Below are 13,618 nucleotides of genomic sequence, written 5' to 3'. Positions count from 1 at the left end.
ATAGCCCCATACGTGTATAATAATCTGTGTATAATAGCCCCATACGTGTATAATAACCTGTGTATAATAGCCCCATACGTGTATAATAACCTGTGTATAATAGCCCCATACGTGTATAATAATCTGTGTATAATAACCCCATACGTGTATAATAATCTGTGTATAATAGCCCCATACGTGTATAATACTCTGTGTATAATAGCCTCATACGTGTATAATACTCTGTGTATAATAGCCCCATACGTGTATAATAACCTGTGTATAATAACCCCATACGTGTATAATACTCTGTGTATAATAGCCCCATACGTGTATAATAATCTGTGTATAATAGCCCCATACCCGTATAATAATCTGTGTATAATAACCTGTGTATAATAATTTGTGTATAATAGCCCCATACCCGTACAATAATCTGTGTATAATAGCCCCATACCCGTATAATAATCTGTGTATAATAGCCCCATACGTGTATAATAACCTGTGTATAATAGCCCCATACCCGTACAATAATCTGTGTATAATAACCCCATACGTGTATAATAATCTGTGTATAATAGCCCCATACCCGTATAATAATCTGTGTATAATAACCCCATACGTGTATAATAATCTGTGTATAATAGCCCCATACCCGTATAATAACCTGTGTATAATAGCCCCATACCTGTATAATAATCTGTGTATAATAACCCCATACGTGTTTAATAATCTGTGTATAATAGCCTTATACGTGTATAATAACCTGTGTATAATAACCCCATACGTGTATAATAATCTGCGTATAATAGCCCCATACCCGTACAATAATCTGTGTATAATAGCCCCATATGTGTATAATACTCTGTGTATAATAACCCGTGTATAATAATCCGTGTATAATAACCCGTGTATAATAACCCGTGTATAATAACCCGTGTATAATAACCCGTGTATAATAACCCATGTATAATAACCCGTGTATTATAGCCTGATACCTGTATAATATCCTCATTATCTCCCCGCTGACTGCACTGACCTCTGACCTCCTATCACACAGACCCGCGCCGGCGCCAACAAGCTGCAGAAAGTCATATTAACCGTGACTGCGCGAGGGCTCGCTGTACAGGATGCGGTGTCCGGGGAACAGATGGAGAACGTGGCTATATACAGGTGACCTACACCCCCTCCTCCATCCCAGGTGCATACACAGCAGGTACACAGTGTCTCTATATACAGGTGACATATACCCTCCCCCCCCATCCCAGGTGCATACACAGCAGGTACACAGTGACTCTATATACAGGTGACATATACCCCCCACAAATCCCAGGTACATACACAGCAGGTACACAGTGTCTCTATATACAGGTGACATATACCCCCCCCCCCATCCCAGGTACATACACAGCAGGTACACAGTGTCTATATACAGGTGACATATACCCCCCCCCCCCCCCCATCCCAGGTACATACACAGCAGGTACAGTGTCTATATATACAGGTGACATATACCCCCCCCCCCCCCCCATCCCAGGTACATACACAGCAGGTACACAGTGTCTCTATATACAGGTGACATATACCCCCCCGCCCCCCCATCCCAGGTGCATACACAGCAGGTACACAGTGTCTCTATATACAGGTGACATATACCCTCCCCCCCCATCCCAGGTGCATACACAGCAGGTACAGTGTCTATATATACAGGTAACATATACCCCCCCCCCATCCCAGGTACATACACAGCAGGTACACAGTGTCTCTATATACATGTGACATATATCCCCCCCCATCCCAGGTGCATACACAGCAGGTACACAGTGTCTCTATATACAGGTGACATATACCCCCCCGCCCCCATCCCAGGTACATACACAGCAGGTACAGTGTCTATATATACAGGTGACATATACCCCCCTCCCCCATCCCAGGTACATACACAGCAGGTACACAGTGTCTATATATACAGGTGACATATACCCCCCCCCCCCCATCCCAGGTACATACACAGCAGGTACACAGTGTCTATATATACAGGTGACATATACCCCCCCCCCCCATCCCAGGTACATACACAGCAGGTACAGTGTCTCTATATACAGGTGACATATACCCCCTCCCCCATCCCAGGTACATACACAGCAGGTACAGTGTCTCTATATACAGGTGACATATACCCCCCCCCCCCATCCCAGGTACATACACAGCAGGTACACAGTGTCTATATATACAGGTGACATATACCCCACCCCCCATCCCAGGTACATACACAGCAGGTACACAGTGTCTCTATATACAGGTGACATATACCCCCTTCCCCCCATCCCAGGTGCATACACAGCAGGTACAGTGTCTCTATATACAGGTGACATATACCCCCCCCCCCCCCATCCCAGGTACATACACAGCAGGTACACAGTGTCTCTATATACAGGTGACATATACCCCCCCCCATCCCAGGTACATACACAGCAGGTACACAGTGTCTCTATATACAGGTGACATATACCCCCCCCCCCCATCCCAGGTACATACACAGCAGGTACACAGTGTCTCTATATACAGGTGACATATACCCCCCCCCCATCCCAGGTACATACACAGCAGGTACACAGTGTCTCTATATACAGGTGACATATACCCCCCCCATCCCAGGTACATACACAGCAGGTACACAGTGTCTCTATATACAGGTGACATATACCCCCCCCCCCCCCATCCCAGGTACATACACAGCAGGTACAGTGTCTCTATATACAGGTGACATATACCCCCCCCCCCATCCCAGGTACATACACAGCAGGTACACAGTGTCTCTATATACAGGTGACATATACCCCCTCCCCCATCCCAGGTACATACACAGCAGGTACACAGTGTCTCTATATACAGGTGACATATACCCCCCCCCCCCATCCCAGGTACATACACAGCAGGTACAGTGTCTCTATATACAGGTGACCTATACCCCCCCCCCCCCCCATCCCAGGTACATACACAGCAGGTACACAGTGTCTCTATATACAGGTGACATATACCCCCCCCCCATCCCAGGTGCATACACAGCAGGTACACAGTGTCTCTATATACAGGTGACATATACCCCCACCCCCCATCCCAGGTACATACACAGCAGGTACACAGTGTCTCTATATACAGGTGACATATATCCCCCCATCCCATCCCAGGTACATACACAGCAGGTACACAGTGTCTCTATATACAGGTGACATATACCCCCCCTCCCCCATCCCAGGTACATACACAGCAGGTACACAGTGTCTATATACAGGTGACATATACCCCCCCCCCCCCCCATCCCAGGTACATACACAGCAGGTACACAGTGTCTCTATATACAGGTGACATATACCCCCATCCCAGGTACATACACAGCAGGTACAGTGTCTCTATATACAGGTGACATATACCCCCACCCCCCATCCCAGTTACATACACAGCAGGTACACAGTGTCTCTATATACAGGTGACATATACCCCCCCCCTTCCCCCCATCCCAGGTGCATACACAGCAGGTACACATTGTCTCTATATACAGGTGACATATACCCCCCCCCCCCCATCCCAGGTACATACACAGCAGGTACACAGTGTGTCTATATACAGGTGACATATACCCCCCCCCCCATCCCAGGTACATACACAGCAGGTACACAGTGTCTCTATATACAGGTGACATATACCCCCCCCCCCATCCCAGGTGCATACACAGCAGGTACACAGTGTCTCTATATACAGGTGACATATACCCCCCATCCCAGGTACATACACAGCAGGTACACAGTGTCTCTATATACAGGTGACATATACCCCCCCCCCCCCATCCCAGGTACATACACAGCAGGTACACAGTGTCTCTATATACAGGTGACATATACCCCCATCCCAGGTACATACACAGCAGGTACAGTGTCTCTATATACAGGTGACATATACCCCCCCCCCCCCATCCCAGGTACATACACAGCAGGTACACAGTGTGTCTATATACAGGTGACATATACCCCCCCCCCCTTTCCCCCATCCCAGGTGCATACACAGCAGGTACACATTGTCTCTATATACAGGTGACATATACCCCCCCCCCCCCATCCCAGGTACATACACAGCAGGTACACAGTGTGTCTATATACAGGTGACATATACCCCCCCCCCCCATCCCAGGTACATACACAGCAGGTACACAGTGTCTCTATATACAGGTGACATATACCCCCCCCCCTTCCCCCCATCCCAGGTGCATACACAGCAGGTACACATTGTCTCTATATACAGGTGACATATACCCCCCCCCCCCCATCCCAGGTACATACACAGCAGGTACACAGTGTCTCTATATACAGGTGACATACACACCCCCCCCATCCCAGGTACATACACAGCAGGTACAGTGTCTCTATATACAGGTGACATATACCCCCCCCCCATCCCAGGTACATACACAGCAGGTACACAGTGTCTCTATATACAGGTGACATATACCCCCCCCCCCCCCATCCCAGGTACATACACAGCAGGTGCACAGTGTCTCTATATACAGGTGACATATACCCCCCCCCCCCCCATCCCAGGTGCATACACAGCAGGTACACAGTGACTCTATATACAGGTGACATATACCCCCCCCCCCCCATCCCAGGTACATACACAGCAGGTACACAGTGTCTCTATATACAGGTGACATAAACCCCCCCCCCCCCCCCCATCCCAGGTACATACACAGCAGGTACAGTGTCTCTATATACAGGTGACATATACCCCCCTCCCTCCATCCCAGGTACATACACAGCAGGTACAGTGTCTCTATATACAGGTGACATATACCCCCACCCCCCATCCCAGGTACATACATAGCAGGTACAGTGTCTCTATATACAGGTGACATATACCCCCACCCCCCATCCCAGGTACATACACAGCAGGTACACAGTGTCTATATATACAAGTGACATATACCCCCTCCCCCATCCCAGGTACATACACAGCAGGTATACAGTGTCTCTACATACAGGTGACATATACCCCCCCCCCCCATCCCAGGTACATACACAGCAGGTGCACAGTGTCTCTATATACAGGTGACATACACACCCCCCCCATCCCAGGTACATACACAGCAGGTACACAGTGTCTCTATATACAGGTGACATATACCCCCCCCCCCCCCCATCCCAGGTACATACACAGCAGGTACAGTGTCTATATATACAGGTGACATATACCCCCCCCCCCCCCCCATCCCAGGTACATACACAGCAGGTACACAGTGTCTCTATATACAGGTGACATATACCCCCCTCCCTCCATCCCAGGTACATACACAGCAGGTACAGTGTCTCTATATACAGGTGACATATACCCCCCCCCCCATCCCAGGTGCATACACAGCAGGTACACAGTGTCTCTATATACAGGTGACATATACCCCCCCCCCCTCCCATCCCAGGTACATACACAGCAGGTACACAGTGTCTCTATATACAGGTGACATATACCCCCCCCCCATCCCAGGTACATACACAGCAGGTACACAGTGTCTCTATATACAGGTGACATATACCCCCCCCATCCCAGGTACATACACAGCAGGTACACAGTGTCTATATATACAGGTGACATATACCCCCCCCCCATCCCAGGTACATACACAGCAGGTACACAGTGTCTATATATACAGGTGACATATACCCCCCCCCCTTCCCCCCATCCCAGGTACATACACAGCAGGTACACAGTGTCTCTATATACAGGTGACATATACCCCCCCCCCATCCCAGGTACATACACAGCAGGTACACAGTGTCTCTATATACAGGTGACATATACCCCCCCCCCATCCCAGGTACATACACAGCAGGTACACAGTGTCTCTATATACAGGTGACATATATCCCCCCCCCATCCCAGGTACATACACAGCAGGTACACCGTGTCTATATATACAGGTGACATATACCCCCCCCCCCCCATCCCAGGTGCATACACAGCAGGTACACAGTGTCTCTATATACAGGTGACATATACCCCCCCCCCCCCATCCCAGGTACATACACAGCAGGTACACAGTGTCTATATATACAGGTGACATATACCCCCCCCTTCCCCCCCATCCCAGGTACATACACAGCAGGTACACAGTGTCTCTATATACAGGTGACATATACCCCCCCTCCCCCATCCCAGGTACATACACAGCAGGTACACAGTGTCTCTATATACAGGTGACATATACCCCCCCTCCCCCATCCCAGGTACATACACAGCAGGTACAGTGTCTCTATATACAGGTGACATATACCCCCTCCCCCATCCCAGGTGCATACACAGCAGGTACACAGTGTCTCTATATACAGGTGACATATACCCCCCCTCCCCCATCCCAGGTACATACACAGCAGGTACAGTGTCTCTATATACAGGTGACCTATACCCCCCCCCCCCCCCCATCCCAGGTACATACACAGCAGGTACACAGTGTCTCTATATACAGGTGACATATACCCCCTCCCCCATCCCAGGTACATACACAGCAGGTACACAGTGTCTCTATATACAGGTGACATATACCCCCTCCCCCATCCCAGGTACATACACAGCAGGTACACAGTGTCTCTATATACAGGTGACATATACCCCCCCTCCCCCATCCCAGGTACATACACAGCACGTACAGTGTCTCTATATACAGGTGACATATACCCCCCCCCATCCCAGGTACATACACAGCAGGTACACAGTGTCTATATATACAGGTGACATATACCCCCCCTCCCCCATCCCAGGTACATACTGTCATGAACCATCATTTGTGCACCCCCGCACCTGGATCATGAGGGGGTAGACACCCCAAAATTCCTAAATACAGCCCAGAGACACAGACACCCTCTTAGCTGAATTCACAGACTGCAACCTCCTGGGAGCTGTGCCTCTCACACTAATGGAGCTATCCACAGGACTGTGTGTTCTATAGTAATAAAATGTGACTTTATTAGATACCAGTTGTTTCGGGAAGTAGTCCCTTGTTCTTATAAGTGTTGGGCCTATCAGGGCATATACCCCTGAGCCTGATAGATGTCTGTCTCGGTAATGTACTGTTTATTGCATGTGTGCAATTTCCTGCCATCCAGTGTGAGTGATACATGGGAAAGCCAGGACTGACCCCCCCTCTCCCCCTGTGCTCACAACCCCCCTGCACAGGAAGCAGCAATCAGCTGAGGGGGCTGTGACATCACAAATGACTACAAGGGGTTAACATGGCTCATTATACAATCCCAAAGTGGACATTTTCCTTATCAGCATAATTACCTGGCCTTTGTTCTAAGGGCAGTCATTGCAGACTACATGTCTCCAAAACCACAGGGGGTCTCCACATAGCTCTGAGACACCTTCTAAAGAGCAGGATTGAAATCCCTCCAATCAGGACACTCCGTGAGGTCACCAGGGGAGCGGAGCATTCTGGGAGGATGGAAGTTTTGAAGAGGGCACGCACGAGGGGTGGGGGTTGTTGTTGAGTTTGAGAGACTGCAGAGAGAGGCGGCTGCCAGGAACCAAGCCTGTCCGCCTGGTGCTGGTAGATGGGGACACAGCCAAGCATACTGCCCCCACCAGAGCATCACAGGTGCCTGGCTTAAGTGTGCCAGCAGGAGCTGGGTGACTTTTCCAGGGTGCCCTACTCCCAGGAGTAGTGATTGGCGCAGGCCAAGATCAGCAGGACACCATCATCGCCCTCCCAGCAACCAACATCCAGCAGACGCAAGTATTCCCTGAGGTGGATATTCCTGGTATTGGGGGAGGGGTTCTTGCTTTGTGTGGTTCTAGTCATATTGGTCTATTCATAACTGTGTTTAAAGTAATGCTACCTGTATATATATGTACATAGTGTGGTTACGGTTTACATGTTTATTTAGTCTCTATGTAATAAAGGTTCCGTTGGACCTTGCTATTGCGTGCTTTCTGTGTGATCGCAGAATCGTGTGTGGCCCCAGGACCCGTGCAAAGCTCTAAACGCTGCCTTTCTCAAGGCGGAATATACATGAGGCAAAAGTAATGCACATTATGAGCCTGGGGTCGTCACAATTGGTGGCAAGCAGTGGGGATCACACAGGCCCGACGTCCGGGCAGAGCCAGGGGTCCGTATCGGTATGCGGCCAAGCTCTAAAGGCGCAATAGTCCGTAACCCAGTAGTATAGAACCACACAGAGCAGAGCTCTTATAAACCTAGCTGGAACACCGGGGAGGAAGAAAAAGGTTCCTGTGCGAGGGCATTACGCGAGGGAAGAATTCCGCTTAAGTGCCTGCTTGTCCAGGGGACTTTCCCTGCAAGCGTGAGAACGGTGGAGTGTGCCGTGGCCCAGAAACGGAAGCTGAAGTGAGGGGGTTCAGCAAGTGATGCTGGCCAAGCCCTACTAGTGCAGCACGTTTGGAGAATGGGGCCAGGAAAAGGACAGAAACGTCTAAAGAGAGGCAAGAGGTGCCCACAGTTGCCCAGAGCAGTGAGGCTCATAGATGAGGAATCGTCATGGAGTCGTCTGGCTGAGGAATGGGACCTGAGCAGTCCATCCACGCTGATGCAGCCCCTCTGGGAGGATTGGGAAGCAGCATATCGGTGGATTAATGTATGGACAGGAGCTACTACAGAGGAGAAAGCAGCTTACCTGACCGATGAATTTGAGCAGTATGTATTTGAGGCTGCTGCAGGGAACCTGCTGCATACGGTGGCGTGGGAGGCTTTTGTCACAGAAGTAAGTAACGCCACGCATCAGCTAATGCACAGAAGCCGGGTCGCTGAGGCCAGCGTGCCAGCACCGGGTAAAGTGGGTCCTGGGAAGGAGCCCGCGAAGAGAACTCAAAGGGAGGAGGAGTTGATGGTGCCACCGGGGTGGATGACCGAGGGGTCCACTACCGAGATCCCAGGGGGGGAGGCGGAGGATCTGTGGCCTGCAGAATCTGGAGCTCCATTAGCAAGAATGAGTCTGGAGGACCTAATTGCGGAATGGAGGCTACGATGCAGCACACCCCCTGAAGGCCGCTCACACTGCACTCTTATCCGATGGGTGTACGAGCAGCAAGAGGACCCGCTACATGCGTTCAGCGCGTATAGAAACTGGGTCCTGTGTCCAGGGGAACTGAGAAGTGTCCAGGAGCAGTTGCAGTGTCTCCTGCATTGCTATGAGAATGCAGAGAGAGTCGCCCTAGCACAGGGGCAGCTGAATTCTCCAGAGTGGCTGGACCAGTGTCAGAGGGTAGAGGCAGAGGAACGTCGGCTGCTGCAGCTTGTGCATCCGCACAGAGACACTGAACTAAATTCCCCTCTGACACCGGGAGAAATCACAGAACTGTTCCCATTCAGCGAGTTGGGAAATGAGGAACGAGCTGTGGAGTGTCCCTGCGATATCGCACCAGGGACCTGGGACTCTAAAGGAGCCCTAACATCATGGACTGTGATTGTGGCAGATGGATATCGGGAAGAGGATATTTATTCCCCCTGCATTGTGCCAAGTAGTGTGGCAGAGCTGGGCACTGTGGCCCCACATGGTGATGATGGACTGGTGCACACGGAGCCCGTGATAGATGGAGCAGTGCCAGTATACAGTGCAGGGGCTGCCCCAGAGAATAGCCCCAGAGCAGAGCAGACCTCGGAGGCTGGGGCTGTGATTGCTGAGTCCTCGCCACAGGAGGTACAAAGCAGTGGTCAGCCACTGCTCCAAGCAGCTAGCCAAAGGATGGGGGTGCACCCAAAAATGGCACCCCAGGAAGAATGGCAGTACATCTTCCCTTTTGCAGATGTGGGAGATGGAGACTTTGAAACTAGCGGCCAGGGGGTCTGCAATGATTGTGCCCCAGCCGAGGGGGCAGTAATTCTCCCTTACAGGACCACCAGCGGCCCAGCGAATGAGGGCATCTTGCCACAGGATCCCCAGCATATTCAGCAGGGGGAGATGGAAGAAAATGTGTCTGGTGTGTGCTCCGCCGCTCCACCCCCCCAGGAGGATTATCCAGGACTGTTCCCACTTAGCCATCAGAGCCAGGAGGATCTGAAGTTAAAAGGCAGGTACGTGACCGGGGTGCCAGAGCAGGGAGTAGAGGCTGGGGTGCAGCGCTACTGTGAGTCCCCTGCAAGAGTGACTAACTGTAATTATGTGCCCGGGGAGCCACTGCAGCAAACAGGCAGCCAAGCAAGCAAACATGGAGGGGATGGTCAGAGGCATAGCTCATCACCCCCCTGCGCCTCAGAGGAAGACACCTCACCACCCAGCATGGCACGAGCAAGAGAATGTGAGTTTGCACCTGGGGCTGTAAGGGAGATGCCAGCAGTGCTGCTGTACAATGCCACCCCACCAGTCCCTCTCATAGCCAGGCTGGGGAACCAGTGCACCCTGGGGAAGATGGAAGTTTGCCCAGGGGAGGCCCAGCAGTTGTTGTTCCAAGGGCTGGGGGAGGTGTTCGGCCCAAAGGGGGAAGCTTTTGAGGGAAGAGCAGGAGAAGGAATGCGGATACCCCCTGCTCTTCTGCAGCCATGGGGTGGAGGAGAATTCCCTGGGCCACTGCCTATTGCTAGGGGCAGGTGGGGGCAGAGTGTGCGGAAGCCCTGCGAGGTGGATGAACAGACAGGGATGGAAGGTTGCCCAGTGGAGGCCCAGCTGTTTCCGGGGCTGGGGGAGGTTTCCGACCCAAGTGGGGTGGATGTGAAGGCGTTGGAGGGAGGAACATTGACGGTACCCACCACTACTCTACAGCCAACATCAGCACTGTTGTTGAGAGCGGCCAGGTTCCATGATGCTGGTCTGAGTGTGCAGATCAGGCCCCTCCCAGTTGCGCCAGAGGCGGAGGGAGGAGGAACAACCAAAAGGGAAGGCGAGGAGGAAAGCTTTCCACATGACAGGGGAAAACCCGGTCACGGGGATGCGGGAAGGTGTGTTGCAAATGGTAAACTGCTGACCTCAGACCCCACTCACCCGGACCAGGAGCCGGTCCTCCCCAAGGGTAACATATGCACACCTTGGGGTGACCCAGGCGGGAAAGGGGTGATGTCGGCCCAGGCCACAGGGGTAGTGGTTATACCTGACCCGCAGCCCCTGGGACGATTCGCCAAACCCAAGAGGAAGAAGGAACACCCAAAGGGTTGTGGGTTGTCCCGACAGGATGAGCGGGATCATGCCCGCATGCGATCTCTGGGCCCGGTCATCCTGACTGGCTCCGATCGCGGAGCTAGCCCCTCTGACCGGATTTAGGAAGGGGGAGGTGTGTCATGAACCATCATTTGTGCACCCCCGCACCTGGATCATGAGGGGGTAGACACCCCAAAATTCCTAAATACAGCCCAGAGACACAGACACCCTCTTAGCTGAATTCACAGACTGCAACCTCCTGGGAGCTGTGCCTCTCACACTAATGGAGCTATCCACAGGACTGTGTGTTCTATAGTAATAAAATGTGACTTTATTAGATACCAGTTGTTTCGGGAAGTAGTCCCTTGTTCTTATAAGTGTTGGGCCTATCAGGGCATATACCCCTGAGCCTGATAGATGTCTGTCTCGGTAATGTACTGTTTATTGCATGTGTGCAATTTCCTGCCATCCAGTGTGAGTGATACATGGGAAAGCCAGGACTGACCCCCCCTCTCCCCCTGTGCTCACAACCCCCCTGCACAGGAAGCAGCAATCAGCTGAGGGGGCTGTGACATCACAAATGACTACAAGGGGTTAACATGGCTCATTATACAATCCCAAAGTGGACATTTTCCTTATCAGCATAATTACCTGGCCTTTGTTCTAAGGGCAGTCATTGCAGACTACATGTCTCCAAAACCACAGGGGGTCTCCACATAGCTCTGAGACACCTTCTAAAGAGCAGGATTGAAATCCCTCCAATCAGGACACTCCGTGAGGTCACCAGGGGAGCGGAGCATTCTGGGAGGATGGAAGTTTTGAAGAGGGCACGCACGAGGGGTGGGGGTTGTTGTTGAGTTTGAGAGACTGCAGAGAGAGGCGGCTGCCAGGAACCAAGCCTGTCCGCCTGGTGCTGGTAGATGGGGACACAGCCAAGCATACTGCCCCCACCAGAGCATCACAGGTGCCTGGCTTAAGTGTGCCAGCAGGAGCTGGGTGACTTTTCCAGGGTGCCCTACTCCCAGGAGTAGTGATTGGCGCAGGCCAAGATCAGCAGGACACCATCATCGCCCTCCCAGCAACCAACATCCAGCAGACGCAAGTATTCCCTGAGGTGGATATTCCTGGTATTGGGGGAGGGGTTCTTGCTTTGTGTGGTTCTAGTCATATTGGTCTATTCATAACTGTGTTTAAAGTAATGCTACCTGTATATATATGTACATAGTGTGGTTACGGTTTACATGTTTATTTAGTCTCTATGTAATAAAGGTTCCGTTGGACCTTGCTATTGCGTGCTTTCTGTGTGATCGCAGAATCGTGTGTGGCCCCAGGACCCGTGCAAAGCTCTAAACGCTGCCTTTCTCAAGGCGGAATATACATGAGGCAAAAGTAATGCACATTATGAGCCTGGGGTCGTCACACATACACAGCACGTACAGTGTCTCTATATACAGGTGACATATACCCCCCCCCATCCCAGGTACATACACAGCAGGTACACAGTGTCTCTATATACAGGTGACATATACCCCCCCTCCCCCATCCCAGGTACATACACAGCAGGTACACAGTGTCTCTATATACAGGTGACATATACCCCCCCCATCCCAGGTGCATACAAAGCAGGTACACAGTGTCTCTATATACAGGTGACATATACCCCCCTCCCCCATCCCAGGTACATACACAGCAGGTACACAGTGTCTCTATATACAGGTGACATACCCCCCTCCCCCCATCCCAGGTACATACACAGCAGGTATACAGTGTCTCTATATACAGGTGACATATACCCCCCCCCCCATCCCAGGTACATACACAGCAGGTACAGTGTCTCTATATACAGGTGACATATACCCCCCTCCCCCATCCCAGGTGCATACACAGCAGGTACACAGTGTCTCTATATACAGGTGACATATACCCCCCCCCATCCCAGGTACATACACAGCAGGTACAGTGTCTATATATACAGGTGACATATACCCCCTCCCCCATCCCAGGTACATACACAGCAGGTACACAGTGTCTCTATATACAGGTGACATATACCCCCTCCCCCATCCCAGGTACATACACAGCAGGTACACAGTGTCTCTATATACAGGTGACCTATACCCCCCCCCCCATCCCAGGTGCATACACAGCAGGTACAGTGTCTCTATATACAGGTGACATATACCCCCCCCCCATCCCAGGTACATACACAGCAGGTACACAGTGTCTCTATATACAGGTGACCTATACCCCCCCCCCCATCCCAGGTGCATACACAGCAGGTACAGTGTCTCTATATACAGGTGACATATACCCCCCCCCCCATCCCAGGTACATACACAGCAGGTACACAGTGTCTCTATATACAGGTGACATATACCCCCCCCCATCCCAGGTACATACACAGCAGGTACACAGTGTCTCTATATACAGGTGACATATACCCCCTCCCCCATCCCAGGTGCATACACAGCAGGTACAGTGTCTCTATATACAGGTGACATATACCC

The 13,618-nt window shown here is 51.4% G+C and overlaps 1 protein-coding gene across 3 annotated transcripts in view; it reads left to right on the top strand.

The window, feature by feature from the left end:
• LOC146064938 (low density lipoprotein receptor adapter protein 1-B-like) overlaps positions 1–13,618 on the top strand; it is a 110,016-nt gene that overhangs the window by 22,606 nt on the left and 73,792 nt on the right. For all 3 annotated transcript variants that reach the window (XM_083178981.1, XM_083178980.1, XM_083178979.1), the window contains exon 3: positions 1,040–1,152. In XM_083178981.1, coding sequence (XP_083035107.1) covers positions 1,040–1,152 — 113 coding nt within the window. The remainder of the gene's footprint in view (positions 1–1,039; positions 1,153–13,618) is intronic.

Source organism: Crinia signifera, chromosome 3 (genome assembly GCF_055691185.1).
Source record: "Crinia signifera chromosome 3, ASM5569118v1, whole genome shotgun sequence".
In the NCBI taxonomy this organism is placed as follows: domain Eukaryota; kingdom Metazoa; phylum Chordata; class Amphibia; order Anura; family Myobatrachidae; genus Crinia; species Crinia signifera.
The sequence above is the reverse complement of the archived record's forward strand: the minus strand, read 5'-3'. Positions and strand labels throughout refer to the sequence as shown.